At 37.3% G+C, this 17,741-nt stretch overlaps 1 protein-coding gene across 2 annotated transcripts in view; it reads right to left on the bottom strand.

The window, feature by feature from the left end:
• Positions 1-17,741, bottom strand: part of COL11A1 (collagen type XI alpha 1 chain) — a 124,599-nt gene that overhangs the window by 13,461 nt on the left and 93,397 nt on the right. For both annotated transcript variants that reach the window (XM_054286325.1, XM_054286326.1), the window contains 11 exons: positions 17,135-17,188; positions 13,614-13,667; positions 12,797-12,904; positions 12,176-12,229; positions 11,193-11,246; positions 11,042-11,095; positions 4,694-4,747; positions 4,122-4,229; positions 3,879-3,932; positions 3,533-3,586; positions 2,965-3,018 (listed from right to left, as the gene is read on the bottom strand). In XM_054286325.1, coding sequence (XP_054142300.1) covers positions 2,965-3,018; positions 3,533-3,586; positions 3,879-3,932; positions 4,122-4,229; positions 4,694-4,747; positions 11,042-11,095; positions 11,193-11,246; positions 12,176-12,229; positions 12,797-12,904; positions 13,614-13,667; positions 17,135-17,188 — 702 coding nt within the window. The remainder of the gene's footprint in view (positions 1-2,964; positions 3,019-3,532; positions 3,587-3,878; positions 3,933-4,121; positions 4,230-4,693; positions 4,748-11,041; positions 11,096-11,192; positions 11,247-12,175; positions 12,230-12,796; positions 12,905-13,613; positions 13,668-17,134; positions 17,189-17,741) is intronic.

Below are 17,741 nucleotides of genomic sequence, written 5' to 3'. Positions count from 1 at the left end.
AGCACTTCAGTAACAGTACTGGACAGTAATGCAGGGTTCTACCCCTCATCACCCCAGCTGCCGTGCTGATTCTTATCAACATTGCACTGCCATTTTGGACATACTGCCTGATACGTTTTATCAACCAAGAAGACAAAAGCAATCATGCAGAAACAAACTCGTTCTCAACTTTTGTTACATGAACCTATTGAATATTTTTCTCTGTTCTTCCGTATTTCATTAAAATAATTTCAGTTGTTGTTTATAGCTGTCATCTGGCTTAAAGCATGATTTCCAACACAGAAAAACCATTACCACATTTCATTAGCCCGTGTGATAGGAACTTTGCATATTGTTAGGTATTCTGTGCATTTGAAATCAAGAGAGAAATTAATTTTTAAGTGGTGAGTACACCCTGCTGAGCCAGCATCATGATGTAGCCAAAATGGAAAAAAAAAATCTCCTTCATAGAAACACTTTATTTTTTCCTAAGTTATTCAAAATTGTATTTAAAGGCAGCAAGCCAAATAAACTTCTGGTTTGCAAAACTGCTGGCTTTGCTTCAGTATTGACATCTTTTAGTGGAAAAAGATGGTGTGACCTCCAGTTGAGAACAAAAATACATCTTAGTCTTGAGTTTCAAATTCTAAAACTTGGTTGGTATATGAAGGTTTGTGTGTATGTGATGTGGACATCTGATTGTCACTGTCCAGGAAAGCAGCCCAGCAGCAGATCCCAAAGCTCAAGTGCCTGGCACACTGAAGGGCTGGGAATGCAGGCAAGGAGTGCTCTCTGTGCTGATCTGCATTGACTGCATATTGATCTGAAGGACAAATAGTCTCTGATGGTGTCTTTTCCTCATGCTACTTTTAACATTTGCCAGATGGAAATCAATGAATTCAAACTAGAAGTGTTACCCAGTACTGTATGGCAAACCAAAAAGGAGACTCAAAAGTAAGAGCAAGGGATTAAGTTTCAGAAAAATAATAATAACAACATAACTGCAGAGGGGTTCAGTCTGTATCTCTAGTTCTAGATAAGCAGCCAGAATTAATACTATTACTTGCAGCTAAATTACATTGATGTATAAAGCCTTCTGAGCGTGTATTTTTCTGATCTGGTACATGCAGAGATAATTTAAGAAGTCAGAATACGTAAAATAATAATTACTGTTTAATTAAACTTTAAAAAAAATCACTTCTCAAGACTTAGTCAGTTACTATGTTACAAAAGTCACCCTTTGTAGATTATGGTTTTGGCTTATCAATTTCTTAGTTACAATGGAAAAATGATGTATGGCCATGTCTTTCACTAGAATTTGCTTCCTAGTGAGAGATGGGGAAACTTTTCAACTCTGTAACTAGACAGAGATTGCTCAAAACTCTGACAGCTGGTAATAAACATGATTTTAGAAGACTGAGCAGTAAAATTGAGGTCAGGTCAGTTACAAAATGGAATGGAAGAGGGGAATGAAAATGTATAACAAAATAAATAAGGAGCCTACTGTTGAGGATTTCAAGAGCCTTTAATTAAAAGTATAGATTCTGAACTCTGCCAGCCCATTATTTTGGAGACTAAAAACCAAAAAAATGGGGTGGAATTTTGCTTTCTAGTAGTGTAGCCAGAGCTGCACCTCACAGACAGCAATATTACTACTGAAACTGTGTGTTCTTCTCAGTCCAAATTAAAACTCTTGTTAGGGCTTTTTCTTGAAATTGATTCTATCATACAAGTGATAAAAACTAATGAAAAGCAGTTTTTTCAGGTAAGTATGAACCTTTCAGTCTTTCACTGTGACTTTCTAGTATAACATTAATATAATACAGATTCCCTACAAGTTTGAAATATTCTGGTGCTCAAGTAATGTAGAATCTAATTCTAAAAATGTTTTCTTCAAAATTCAGATAGGGACTACATTGAAATATTTAGCCATGCATTTTCCCTAAATTGGAAATGTGTCAAATCACAGGTAACATGGAATCTGTGCTTTGAAATTGTTTTTTTGTCTAGGTACAATCAGATAGAATATAGCCTGTCTCTGAGGAGTGAGCAATTGCCTTTTTGTATAATAAAGCAGGAAGTTTTAATTTGATGTCAAGCAAATATAATAATTGCTAATATTCAGTTGAGCCATATTTCAGTTTCAGAATGAGGTTGCTAACGTGACCATAATAATTTAAAATATTATAAAAACTTTGCATGTTGGTGGAGCAAATAGATTACTGTACAAAATAAATAAAACCAATTAGGCATGTCATTCCACTCAAGCCCATTAAACCAAGCAATTTAAAATATTTTGTTAAATAATTATCAGCTCACATTTAATAATGCCACTTCTTCTGTTTTTTAAAGTGTAAAAACTGCATCTAATCGCTCTCTGAAGCAGACCTAAGGGTTGATGAATTTACTACAGTTCTGTGACTGCAACATTATTTACTGGGTTTGATTAGGTATATTTGTAAACCCTGTGAACCTTCAAAAGCTTTAGAAATGGAATAGCTTCATAAGTTAAAGAAATGCCTGCCTGGTAATTTTGTATACCGACAGGATGATATAGTTTTGCACAGTAGCTGCATTAAAATTATTTTATTTCCAAGAATAAATACACCAAACAAGACACATTCTTCCTGCTCCCTGATAGCAGACATGTGCCTAAAGATGGTGTCTGCTATTACTGTCATACCAAGTCACTCCTGTTAGCAGACTGATTCAGTAGACACGTAGACACTGAATTCTTAAGTGAAAAGAAAAATCACCTTTATGGGTAAGCAATGCATTCCTCCCTATGAATTTTTTTGTTCTTATAACCCATGTTTAAGAGCTTTCTCTGTTGTTTCTATTTTTTTCATTTCTCTTATAACATTACTTAAAAGAAATGACAAATGTCAGATATGAGTGTCCCAGCATGAAACAAGTAGCTGAAATGCTCAAGGACACAGTGTCTCAGAAAGAGAAGTGTACAAGAGAAGATGAGATATTCCTTACTCTTTTCCCAGGAGGACCAGGTGGGCCAGCTTCACCTGAAGGACCTGGTGGACCCTGCAACAGAAAATTAAAATCACAGCAGGAATAAAGGATGAAGTTCTCATCTGTATTAAATGCCATGGACATCTGCCATGTGTTAGCCCCATCAATGGACAGAATCTACAGAAACAGAGCTTTGATGCTTAATATGGGTATTGCTCAGGTACTGCTTAAGCTCTTGGCTTAATTTCCTTAGTTCAGCTAATGAAGATTATTTGACTGCAGCATTTCTTTTTTATGCTCAGAGCTGCTCTATTTTTAGTGCTCCTCAGCAGCTCCAGCAGAAATCCTTTAACACATCACTACTTCTAAAGGAAATTGAGCTCTTCCTTCATTGTGTTACTATAATGTGGGCAGTTCTACCACTTCAATGAAATAAATAGGTTTTTTTTCAGTATAACAGAAAAAGTGTCTACTCTGAAAATATTTTTAAGAGTGTGACTGCATAGAAGCCACTGATTTGGCAAAAGATACTTTCTTATAATCAGAGAGATTATGCAGGTGAAATAAAAGGAGAGAAAAATCTTACAGGTTGACCAGGATCACCATCTTCACCCTTCTCTCCACCAACACCATCCTGACCCTACAGAATTCAAGAAAAATAAACAAAATTAAAAATTCAGCTAATTTAGGCCCTTATCTTTCATATATGAATATAAGAACACTATTTTTCCATAGAGCATTTTCCCAAGGTCATTATTTTTCAAAATTTTTAAAGATTTCTTAACATTTCTAAGCCTCGAGAAATGCATGAACAGAAAAGCAAAGGATCTTACAGGCAAGAGTTCATGCCCAGAGAAGAAGGAGAGAGGGTCAACTAGAATGAAGTACAAAACTAAGACTAGGACCTAAAACTGTTTTTAAGGTATACTTACAGCTGGACCAGGTTCCCCAGGGGGACCAGGATCTCCAGGAAAACCAACTGGGCCCTAGATAGATCAGGGACAAAAGCAAACAATGTGTTGTCCATTGCCAAGCAGGTAGCACTCATCAGAAATCTTTTATGAAGCATATAATGAACGTAGTGCACTTGCAGGAAATGCTATGGTTCTGTATTCACAGATTGCATTCAGCAATGCTTCACAGTGGTTTGGGTTAGAATTATGAAGCTCACTTACTGGGTTACCCTTAGGCCCATCATCACCTGGAGGTCCTTTAGCACCTGGTGGTCCGGCTGCTCCAGGTGGACCAGCTTCACCTTTTTCTCCCCTTTCACCTTTTGGACCCTGTGGAAAACACATGAAGACAAAAATGCCACCTGGAAATGGAATGGCCAAAAAGATCACAATGGCAAACTGATTTTTCAGACAATGGAAATTTATCAATTTCCTCAATAAATGGTGGCATGTGAGTGGGAAATAAGGATCTCTTAGGTCAAGTGCCAAATTCTGCACCCAGATTTCATCAGTGAACTGTTTCCAGAAAGAGAAACATGCAAGCCAAAGTTAATACTTATGAAAGGAAAAATAGGCATTGTTTTGGGAAGTCTCCATCCTCTGTTAGTACAAGATATGGCTATGATTATACAGAAACAAATGTCATTTTAAAGGTAAAAGTTCTCAGCTGAAAATTCAAAGAAAAAGTGCACAAGTGATCTGAGGAAATGCTTACTTACTTAATGAAAAGCCCTTCCAGATACCACAGTTCACCATAATAAATGTTAATGATAAGACAACAAGCAAATACTCACAGCTGTTCCAGATTCTCCAGGAGGTCCAGGGTTACCAGCTTCTCCAGGCTCACCCTATAGATGCATAAGAATAAATTTATGAGTCATTAGGGAGAATATTTTGATCAATTTACTTTTGTAATTGCATATTCTTCCCATGCTTATTTATGTAAACAGCTTATAAGAACAGGTTTTTATTTTGTGTACCTAGAGGGGTCAATTTATGTATACGGTTTTGTAGAACTGGAGTCTGAAATTTGAGACATAATACATCAAACTAATATGTTCTTGAGCCAGGGAGACTCAACTTCCCTTTGGGCTTTGGGAGGTGTTCCCCTTTATTATCCCACATACTGCAAATTTCCTGCTTGTGATTATTGCCATAGCTACTGTTGGAAGAAGAAAGAGCTATATAAAGAAAAGCCTAATGATGAAATAATAGCATCAGTTAGAAAAACTTTCTCCACAGGCTACAGAGGTGTGTGGTGTGTATTTACCAGTGATGGAATTTATTCTGTTAAGCAGATGGCTTTCAGGATCATACCAGTATGAAAAGAAAATCCATGCAAGTCAAAGATTGTGCACTATTAAGTGAACATTTAAGATAATTTAGTCTCCTTCTGAGCTAGTACACAGTAATATCTCAAGGACTGTCTTTTCAAGTCTTCATTTTAAAGTTTAGTTATGATCAATTATTTTCTAGCTCAGTGGTCGGATGAATAAACTTTAATAGAAAACTCTTCTGTTAGTAGAATATTTAGTTATCACAGAAACATAAATCATGGAAGGATAACAGAACATGCTTTGTGATTGTTATGGAGTGCTTGGATAAGAAATACATAATCTTATCCTAAAGGATTTTACAATCCAACTGCTAATGGGGGGAATTTTTTCCCCAAAATATATTCTTTTTCTAAGAATTACATCTATGAGCAAGAGTAGTTCAGTGCTGAAAATGTATTTTTGCCAATCATTTACTGAATTCACAGAATTGGAATAAATTTTTGTACCCTTCCTAATCTGTGTGATCTCCAACCTCTCTTCATTTTACAACAATTCAGTTAGTTCATATATGTCTGTTTTTTCCACCTGGTCTGTATAAAACTATAAATCATAAAATACATTTTTAAAACAAAACTTATGGTGTAGATACTGAACCTTTTTTTCAGAGAAGCTCATAGCACCAAGATAACCTCACTGGGACCAGAATTTGGCCCAGTACAAATATTTTATTAGATTAAAGGAAAATATTTCAGTACCTCTCAACTGAATTCCAGACTAGGATAGTTATCAGATAACCAATATTTCAGGAGCAATATTAAAATGCCCTTTAAAAAGGGCACTATTAAAGGATGAATAGGCCTTTGGAAACTCTGGTATGTTCTATTAGATATACTAAAATTTGTAGGAGCTTCAAAAGTTAATGATCCCTTTTAGTGTTTACTTTAGTCTTTACTTCTGTGATGTTACATTCCTTTTAATACAAAACAAAACCCGTAGTGGATGCTTCATGTCAATAAGTGTTAAGAATGTTTTCTAGGAAAATTCATAATTTTCATTTCCTTATTATCTGCACAGCATTTACTGACTCTGCAGCCTCATTAGCACTGGGGTTTTTTCCATGCCTACTATCAATCAATTGAGATTTTTGTAGCAACAGAGGATGAAGTCTGGAATCAGCAAAAATATGTTTTTCGTGTTAGTAGCCATTCTATATCCACAGAGTCTTAACAAAGGTGAGCCCATAGCAGGACAAATGAAGCAGTGACAGGAGAGCGCTGACTGTGCCCAGTCTTTGCTGACAAGGACTTGTGCAGTGTACTCCCCTTGGCAGCTTCTCAGAGAGAGAGAGATCTTCTTCTGCCTTCCTGCCTAATGATACTGTAATTCATGATGATCCACATTTGATTGATAATACAATTCTTACCCTTCCTGTTGACAAGCACATCTTCATTCCCTCACACAACACTGGGCTCCCTCTGACCTACACTTGGGAGCACTGGGGGAGCTCTGGGGGTGCCTGATCCAGCACTCACAGTGATGATGGCTCTGTGCACTGCAGCTCCCCAGCAAGCAGCAGTGTGAAAAACTGAGAAATTGGAAGGGCTAAAAATGTCAAAATGTTCCCTTAAAGGGCATTTGTGAAAGATGAGACCAGTTAAAGTTTCATCTCACATTAATATTTCTATATCATTGCTCTACTAAAAAATCTGCCCCTTCCATGTATGCAGTCCTTGTTTTATCTGACAGTGATTTCCATATTCCAAGTATCAGGTAGTATGAAATGCTGCATTTGTTTTAGATAACTGTTAAGGGAGTTAAATAGTGTTTTGATAGAGAAGACTGTAGCTGATATATATTCACAGAGTGCATGTTTATAGCTACTAAAACTTGTGTAATCTATAGCTATTGTTGGCCCTTCTCTTTCTTTTCATTTTTAGCAACAATGGCATTAATTCAGAATCTTCTCCATAGGATATACTTCATGTTCTGTTGGGAAACAGATTTTATGATCTAATAATATATTTATTCCACCTCTCAAGATTTTTCTCTCTCTTTTTAGCAGCTCAGATCTTTTAAAAGTTACTGTGGTCTTTTTTCGGCAAAGCCTTCCTCTGACAGAATTTAAAAAGAAAGACAGACATCTTAAACTACAAAGGGTCATGTCATTTTGCAGACATGCTTAATTCTGAAAACCTTATTGGATTAAGCAAACAGAATGGTTTCTACCAAGCTAGGCAAAGTAGTTTAAAAGTTAAAATATAAAAAAAAAAATAATAAAAAGTTTCAAGGTTTAAAAAAAGTTGTTTTCCTTATGATCAGTTCTAGAGAACTGATATCCAAAGCACAGAGATAGTGGATGGAAGGCTGCCACCTTTTGGTTAAATTCTGGGACATGGTCTTCAATTTTATGACAATGAGAGGCAACTTTGTAACTGACTGGGTTGTGAAAAGTTAGTTTTGCTCCTTTTTGCCATTCTCAAAAAACCAAAAAAAGAGAAATTGTAATTCTAGAAGAGAATCCCTTTTGCATTGGTCTGCATATGTGTTATATATAATGGCTCTGTGGGGAACTAAATTTAATTGAGAGAAATTCTAAAGGCTGTGTTTTCTTGGAGAGCTCTTGTTTACAGTGTTGGAGAGATGGAGAAGGATGAGAAAAAAATGCCAGTCAGGAGGTCATGTGAAGTTATTAAAAGTAATTTTTTAGGATGGATGTTCAGGTAGCCTAAACTGTCACAGACACAGCTTGATTAGTTACCTTAGCAGTGTCTACACGTATGTGTGTGGAAAAATGACATTTACACATAAAATTGTCTGTGAACACTTATCAAGCATGTTCCTAAACTTAGAGCCAGGCTACTCAATTGATTTTGTCCTCTCACTTCCATCTGCAGTAGAAATCAATGATTAAGCATGAGAACTATTGATCTCACTTGTTTACTGTGTTGGACTCCTTATTAGTATACTACTTTGGAAAGCTTTTTAGAACAATATAGTAGGAATAAATTGAAACCCAGATGAGTATTGTGGTTTTCTATCACCAGACTTTTGCATGCAGTAAACCAGGTCTGAACTCTGAGAGGCTACAGAAGGAATGCTTAGGTTCTGCAGACACTGGGTTTGCACTGCTCTCTAACTGATCGTTTTTAACTGCTGTGGAAGGGAGAGGGGGTAGAACAACAGCGCAGTGCTCAGTGCAATTATCACAAACTACTCTAAATTAGAAAGGCAAATTTATTTCATTAGGTTATGTGGAAGTGTGGGGTTAACATTACTTGATCTGTTTCCCCTCTGTTGTAAATTCTTATGTACATTCTAAGGCACAGGTTAGAGAAGTCATGAGCAACTTCGTGCCTGTTTAGAATATCTGCATGCTAAACCTTTGATATCAAATTAGAGATGAGAGTGTGTAGGTACATTTGGTTTTCCATTTCTCTAAATTAAAAGCAGAAGAAAGTGACTGCTCCTGGTGTGGCAGCTGGATTTAAGGGCTCTGCTGAGTGTCAGACTGGCAGGCTCTTGGTGGGGGTTACAGCAATAATAACGCAGGGCTGCAGGAGCATTTGCAGCACTGATGCCTTTGAACATTCAGCCTCTTGTGTGCAGAGCAGGGAAAACAACAACTGGTTAAAAATGCTTGGCACTAAGTGTGACAAAAATTGTTTATCTCTTCCAGAAGATAAGGGGGCTTTGAAACCCGTGTAATAATGAAAAAATATCTCCTGGTCAAACCATTAAAATACGCAAGTGAGCAAACCTACTTCTCTCCTCAACAGTAATACGGATGATGCTAAAATGTTTTTCCACATTCCTTACTCACTGTATTGAATTATCTGGTGTGTCTTTCCTTAAAGGGGTGCAGAGGCCAAAGCATGCTGACATAATAAGAAAAACATTGGGGGAAAAATGTGTGGGAAGAAAAGGAAAAGAAAAAAATGCATGTTTTGTTTAAAAGCATGACCTGTCCTCCCATTGCAGCAACTCCCCCTGAAAAAATAACTCTTGATGGTATCTCAGCTTGAAATCTCATTAAATGAAACTGAAATTAAGGAGGAAGATAGCCTAAGAAAGAAAATAACCTGGCATGTACTAAAACCTGAGGAGGAGGAGGGAGGAAAGTAATTACAATTATATAAACTTCCAAAATAATACACTTGGAAGCTTCTCTTTGTGAATGCAGAGAATATGGGATATAAGCTAGAGGAAATAAAAAATGACAACCAAGTGATAAACAGTCTGAACTTCATGTTCTTGAATTAAATTTCATGGCCTAATCATCACAAACAGTGATTCTAAATCACACAGACGAGTTGCAGGGAGAAACAAAGGAGGAAGGGGTTCAATATAAGGCAATGTGTTTAGAAAATGGCTGGAATATAATTTGATTGTGAAATGCTGAAAATTGAAGAGGTGACTGAAACCACTGGCAAAAATTCCTATCAAGTTCAATGGGCCACAATATTATACAAGGCGGGGTTTTTTTTTAAGCACCAAATATAATTGGCTGCTACCCTGGATGTTCTCATAATTAACATTTTTCTCAGTAGTGGTCACAGGACAATTTTTTCTTCCCACAATGCCCATTGTTTTCTGTATTCCACTGAAATACAGACTCTCTTTTCCCAGTAACTTTTTATTTCTCTCAACTCCTAGATTGTGTCACATTTTTGGAACTCTTCCCAGAGAGAAGAAAACAAATCCTGCAGTCCTTCATGAGGCCAAGATATTTTTTAAAGTAGACTGGATGAACAATGTCACGAACTTGGGACATTAGAAGGAATATCCTTGTTAATAATGCAGTCAAGCAGGAGGGCATCATGTTTTGTGTGTCTTGTGCAATTTTGGGGAATAAGATTGAAAACACCAGAATGCTGCTGCTCCCAAGAGGCGAACTGATGCTCAGAGCCACGTCCTGAGAAGGAAGCACTGCAGTGAAGCACTGCCAGCTTGACACAATGACATCTGTTTGGTCTCAAAGGACAGTAAGGGACACAAAATAGGATATTTCTCCATCAAACCAAATTTTATGTTATATTATTCTAGTACACTCTTTGCCACATCCCAGAGCACTGATAAGTGATGTAGTTGATGGGCATGTAGGAAAAAAAAAACCAAACCGTGAAACACCTGGAAATTCTTTTAAAAGGCTGGTTTAGTTAGAAAAAGGGAAATCTTGCTTCATGTTCTGAAAAGCTAAAAATATGGAAAGCTTTCTGAAAAACTACCAATACTGACATTCCTAGAGATGTCTTTTCTAGGATTCACTGACATTGGTGTTTCTTTGAACATATGTGATACTCTGTGACAAATCATTAAATACTCAAGAGCAATCTACATAGTTTCTCAATAAGCAATTTATATATTGGCCTGGAATATATTTCTATTTTGTTTCCTCCTTCTTGTGCTCCACTCAGGATCTTCTTTCCCATTCCAAAGCTCAGGAAAAAATTAATGTTAAACCTGTAACATTACAGCAAAAGGCTTTTAGGCTTACATAGATGATGTGGTTGAGGTCATGTAGCTTGATAAAATAAACATAAACAAGCACTTTAAGACTCTCTTTTGAACTTCTTTCTTGCTCAGCACTATATAATAATTTACTCTCTTGCTTCAAATAAATCACAGGGAAAAAAGCCCTTATATCCCTGCATATCTCATCTTTCCTTTAAAACAAGGAAGATACAATCTGGTATGTTCCTTAGGTAAAATATGAAAGTAACCAATCCCAAACAAACTCACTCCTGGCAGAAAATTTTTCGAATAGAGAACTGACAATAGCAATGAAAATAATTTTAATGAATGAATGTAATATAGCAATCCTATTCCAATGTTTTCTCTTCCTTGGGGGTTTCCATCCACACTCACCTTTTCACCAACACCTCCAACAGAGCCAATTGAGCCTGGAGGACCTTGAGGACCCTACAGTGACAAAAGATTTTTGTTATCCAAAATATGGTCATCGAAAATAGGGTGCTTCTTACTCAATTAGCAAGACAAAAAATAGATTGATTCTTACATCAGCTCCATTAGGACCCTGGGGACCTCTGGGACCTGGTGGGCCAGGTGGACCCTGTATCAAAGAGACAATGTGATATGACAGAATTACAGAACAGATATAGTAGAGTTACAATCAGGAAGAATTTCTGACCAATGAAAAATAATATGTTTAGTCTGTAGAGGGCTTTTAATCTTCACCATGTAGCAGGAACAGCAGGGCCAGATTGCTGCCTGCTGGATGAGTTCAAAAGGTGACAGGAGGCCCAGGCTGTGTCACACAGTACCTGAGCTGGACCTGACCTGATGCTTAGGAGCCCCTAAGGAGGAGGATTGGTTCTTTCCCTGCAGGCTCCCTGCTGCCCATCCCCCTGCTGGAGACCTGGAGCAGCTCAAGTGTCTGTGACAGCCCTGGGGCAGAGCTGCACCATGGTGCCTACAGATGGGCAGGAGTGAAGCAGCCAGACTTGGCACAAGGTGCTGGAGGCAAAGGTATAGAGCAGAGAGCTTGCACAGCACTCAGGAACAGTCCACAGGGCGTTCTGTCAGCAGGAGAAACAGCTGGAAAATGCATCACCCAGGGAAAGTAAACAGAGCCAAGCAGGGTTTGCCATCTCCTGGCCTGCATACCTGACACTGCATGTTAATAACAATGGCCTGAACTCCAGGAAGGCAGCTCCAGACTCTCTGGTGCAGTGGTATCTACTTTTCCTCTTTCTTTCTTGAACTTGATTGTCACTGGACCATCTCAGACACACAGAGCATCTGCTTTGCTATCTATTTTTCAGTACTTTCTCATGTTAGATAAATCTCAATATTAATGATGAGGGAGTAGATGTGGGAAAGCGAAGAAAATCCCAGAGAGACTTTATGTTACACAAAATGTTTCATACTCGGTCACCAAATTCAGGAGTATCTTACCAAATGGTGAGTAATAGAGAAAAGACAATAATGTATGGAGAATATCTATGTCCTTTGGAGTGACCAGTGAGGAAGAAGCCTTACCATTGGGCCCACATCTCCATTTTCACCTTTTTCACCTGGTGGGCCAGGCAGACCCTAAAAAACATGGGGAAGAACACTGTAAGTAGGGTCCCTGGAATGATTAGTTAAAAATCAATATGAAATAATCAGATCTACACATCAAACTTGTGAACTTGGGAGGAGGCAGGATGGTGGAACAAGAAGAAAAAGACCTATTTGCATTAAAATGGAAAGAAACGGAAGGGAGCTTTTCATATTAAAGTAAATATATAGGTGATCCTAGGATGGTTAAACTAAGTGATACAATAAATTTGGGGGGAAAAAACCCCACCAAAAATACACACAGAAATGCTACACTGGGTTATTTTAAAAACACTGCCAGGATTATCCAGAGCTCAGGTGGGAGTCTGGATAATTTATGCTCTGATGTGTATATATATATAAAAGTCCTGCTGCACTAAATCTATTGTTTGTGCGTGAACCTCATCAATATGGGATCTTTCCATTCTAATTAAATGATGCTATCATTTATTTAATAATAGACAGTAGTCATTCAGTTTCTGCCACAGAAATCAGTGTTCTTGCACTTTTTCTGTTACATCTTGTTTTACAGCTGTAAGGTAAAATAATAAAGGAATTTACCTGCAAGCCAATAGGGCCTGGGGGCCCGGGGAAGCCTCGAGGACCTTCATCACCTTTTTGCCCAAACATCCCTTGCTGACCTCTTGGGCCTGGCTCTCCATCACCTCCCTGTTGGGAAACAACGAAGAGAAAAACTATCACAGATCTGATAATAACAACAGGAAAAGCGCCATGGAAATGACTGGGAAACAGCTAGAAAAGGGCTCAGAATCACACCAAGTGTCCTTACAAATGCATGTTCATCATCTTGGCTGGATGAAATCTGTTGCACAAATAGAATGTCAGCATGTGCTCTGGTTTAATATAGGTCAATTAGTGCTGCATTTCTCACAGAAACTTTCCCTGAGTTCCCCCTCTCTATCACATTGGCATAAACATTCTAGCTGTTGAATACCAATGTATATATGAGTACCACCAATACCCAGGGTAAAAGAATTCAGAGCCTTTTAAATAAAAATAAGAATTAATTCACTTGGTATCAGGTGGATTTTAAAAAAAGACACTCTGTTTTAACTGCATCTGTACCGACCTGCCAAACACACAACCAAACAAGTTCACTGAAAGGATGGCCCCCATTCACTATTTACAGTATTTAATTTTTAATAATTTTGTCAAATTATTGCCCTGCTGTAAATCTGCCATACAGTAACACCCACACAGGCTTTTTACAATAAAGAACTTCAAGTAAGTGGGCAGGGACAGAACTGTTAGTGGTGTTCTGAAATATATTCCTGAGTAAGGAGCAAACAGTTCAGAGAAGTCAGGATCAAGTTATGAGTTATGCAAGGTTGGGGTTGGCTCTGAACGAGCCACTTACAGCAATCCCTGGGGCTCCAACGGGACCCTGCAGACCTGGGGGACCTGGAGGACCCTGCAACAAACACAATTCAAAGGACAAGTTAGTGATTGTGACATCTGCAATGAGATTAAAAGCAAATACAGACATGACAGAAATCCCAACTTGCACAACCACAATCTATTCAGCATTTCCATGTTTCTCCATAGAGGATGTAGCATCATGCACAATTCCTTTCCATTCAGTACAAACTATTTATCTCTCAAAAACTCCGATTTTCACATCTTTAATAGACAATGTTGGCATTAGTTAGAAGCTCATTTTTAATGTTTCAGAATAAATTTCTATGTGAACATGAATCAAAATGAAATTTTTTTTTTCACAATTAAAAATATGAAAACTTTCAATGAGGTTTATGCCAAATATCTCTCAAACTTTAAAGCATCATCTAAAAATCTATCTTTAATTCAAATGCTTATTATTTGGAGTAGTTTTTATGAAACTGCTACTTATTTTTGCAATGGCACAAAGCTTATTTTGACCTCTAGGAGACATGAAAAAGTGCAAGTTCTTGCTGAGCACTGGGAATCACATTCTCTTTGACATTAAGTCTCTTTTCAACAGAATGACCAAAAACCTCAGTCCCTGAGAGAAATGCCTTTTTTTCATTCCCCCTGCAGAATGATAATTAAGTTATATTGCACGTTATTAGAAGTCAGTCATGCAGATATGATATAATGAAGCTATCAGAGTACAGGAATGCAAGATCCTACTTTATGATGAGGTGTAAATGATGTAGTAGTTTGAATCTTGTTTTTGCCACACTAGAGGAAGTAGACTGATGAAGAGTTATGCTAAAAAGGCACAAAACTGAACACCTGGCCTTGGCTAATTTTAGTCTATTCAGATGCCAAGTTGCCTGCAACTTCTAGGCTTCAAATTCTGGTTTAGAGCAGAATAATGCCATGATTTATAGAGTTTGCTAGGGATAAAATCAGATTATTGTGCCTTTTATAAGAAGAATTAAATAAAGGGACTTCTTAAGCCTTGCAGTCTATTTCTTTCTCTGGGTTTTATATATATTTTGGACCATTTTATTTTCTATGGAGTATGAAGCATCAAGCTCTGTATTTCTTCTCTTTTACAGTTGTATTTTTGTCCCGTACCTGATGGCAATACATGAAACAAAGCTTGCTAGCCTCTGTGGTGACATGCCTAAATGAAAGGACTCTGAGGAATGCTCCAGCTGACTGGCAAGTGTTACCATGAGAAAGAGATTTGGCATGCATGGATTTTTCTACACTCTTCAAGATGCTTCAATGTGCTTCTTCATTTTATAGGCTCTGGAATGAGGCCTACACATTTTTAAACTCATTTAAAAACCGATTTTGATATTAAGCACTGTTGGAACGTACTCTGCAGTTGATTAATGAGGAGTTATTTGGACACATGGCCAGATTCTTTTTAGCCATTGCTTTGGAGGGCAAATGGAGAAAGACTGATCAGTATAATGAGAGAATCCTCAGTTAATAAAGGCAGCTGCGATAACTGAGGAGGTTTCGAAGTTCAAGGGAGGACAGCACATCAACAACAAAATTGTGCTGTCTTAACTAGAATACGCCAACATAGTTAGGCACAGGATGTTCAAACCCACAAAAAGAAATCTTTGTTAGTTTCAATGGGGAATTGAAGATTTTTCCAGCTCTTCTTAAACAGGAAAAATGAATCACTTCTTTGATCAGGATCCTTGCTGTGATCAGGCTCTAAATGCCCACCAAGGCCTTTTGTGGATGGTTTGAGATTGCAAATATCTGTTCTTTATGTCCTGTGATTTCAGAACTGGTACTTCCTTGTCAGAACCTTTCAGAGATGACCAACAAGCCCTTTCTCCCTGCCCCAAAAGGCATCTGTCAGCATGTTGAAAGGAAAGCAGATTTAAAATGCAAACATTCTGAAATTGTCAGGGTTGAATGACTGCAGTTGAGGGCAAACTGATTGCAGATTCAAGAAATGTGACTTCAACCAGAGTTACATTCACTTCAACTAAGCCTCAACACTGAATACTGTACTTCAAGAAAAAATGTGTAATATTCTCAAATGCATTAAACCTTGAGACAGGGAGTCCAGGACACATTCTCAAATGATAATGCTGCAGACATTTTATTTGTAAAGCAGGTCTGCTGGAGCAGGCCCAAATGCATCAGTACTCACTATGGGAACTGAGGTCACAGTCTAATGCTCGGCATAACTAGCTATGCTAAAATTATCTGAAACAGAAGAGTGCAGCTTGTGTTTTTTCTCTGGATTTCTCTGATGCAAAGCATTTCTAATGAAGAGGCATGGCAAAGGGGAAAACAGGATATGCCTGTGACCACATGCAAAGCCTGAAGTGGAACTGATCAGAGGCTGGAACTAGCTGATCCTAAAGCCCATTTCCAGCCCAAGCCATTCTGTGATTCTATGACCTGTGATTTGCTTGAGTATGTACATATCCTCCCATAAATATAATCTGATATTATGTAAGCCATAAATTTGGTGTAATTTTTTAAAGTAACATGCTGTTCTGTAACTTGTCAATCTCAAAAATCACACTGTTTTCAAGATAAATTTACTTAGCCATGAATACCCCTGTGCTGAGTTTGGAGCTTTGCTAACTGTGAATAGTGTTGAAATATAGCAATAAAAAGGATCTTTCTGCCATTACTTCTCAATTGTTTCTCAAGGAAAACTATTCAAGTAAAGTACCAGTTTATGTTGAATTTGAACAGAATTGAAAACATACCATTTTGAGTTTTTAGAAAAGAAGCCAAAATCAAATGGAAATAAATAAATGCTAGTTTTATTCTTTCTAGCTTCAAATTTCACAGTGAAAAAAGCTTAATTTTATATGTCTGGCCTAAATAAAAAAAAAAAAAAAAGGAAGTGCTTGAACTTTAGAAATAATTTTTGAAGATAGAAAAATGTCAAATCAAAACAGTAGAAACCTGATTAGTCCTAGGTTCACTAATAGGCCTAATGATAATATATGAAAACTTAAATAAGCCATTTCATCTGCCATCAGTTATTGGTGCTCCCCAGGAAGTAGATATCCTTTGGAAATTTTTAAAACTACATTAGTAGATTCCTCTGCTGAGTCTCCACAGTTTCCATCCTCATGGCTAAGAAGCCAAAGCTGGGAATGTTCACACAGTGCAGTCAGTGAAGTTCAACACAGTAAGGGAATGTATGGGAACTCGTGGTCTCTCCAGTTCAAATGCAGAATGGAGGAGTTTCAGTGATACAGGAAGGGTGCTTAAGAAAGTAATTTATATTTTGTAATGATTCTGTAAACTCTAGGAATATGAGCAATAATAAATACATGCCTGGATCTGTAAGTACAAACCTCTAGTATTGCATTAAAAGAACATTATTTTGAAGGAACATTTTAGGAGTGTGTCTTTTTTTCTGCTCATTTATGTATCAAAATTACCTGCATACTTCATGCATGAATACCTTTTATTTATAAAGAATAGATGTAATGCACAAAGGATTTTGCTACTCACGTTTTCTCCTTTGTCACCTTTACTACCTTTCTGACCTGGTTCACCAATTTCACCCTGTAATTGAAAGTTAAAAGTTAAACTTGTTTAAAATGTTCTCCTTCACACTCAGCTGAAGTCAATATCATGGTATCTCCAAATGTTCCCTTTGATATGATTATTCTATGTTTTATGCTGCTGCTTCAAGAGAATGCCTGAAGGGAGCAGTTCTGCAGTAATCAATAATATGTCATATTAATCTAGATATTGATTGCTGAATTGAAAAGGGCAACAAGACCTGGCTTTGAAGTATAATGCTACTGAGCTCTAAATAAAGGAAATTGTGTTGCTTATGTCATCTTCAATATGAACTTATAATGAAAGTAGCCTGATTTATAGACTCATGTAACTGTTTATGACTGAACTACTGCTTCTCACTGGAGTGTACAGTATTTCCAAACTTCAAAATTATTCAAATCACCAAGAAAGCACATTAGAAAATAATGTTTTCTTTATACAATAATAAAAGACAATTAAATTAAATCACAGAAAGTACCATCTATGGGATAAATAACACTCATGAATCACAAAAATGAATGTTAAAATCTTTACCTTTACCCTGTGCTAACTA

The sequence above is a fragment of the Melozone crissalis genome, unplaced genomic scaffold (assembly GCF_028551555.1).
Source record: "Melozone crissalis strain CALT ecotype California unplaced genomic scaffold, PUWL_Pcris_2 ptg000045l_1, whole genome shotgun sequence".
In the NCBI taxonomy this organism is placed as follows: domain Eukaryota; kingdom Metazoa; phylum Chordata; class Aves; order Passeriformes; family Passerellidae; genus Melozone; species Melozone crissalis.
Note: the sequence above shows the minus strand (reverse complement) of the source record. Positions and strands in the feature narration are given on the sequence as shown.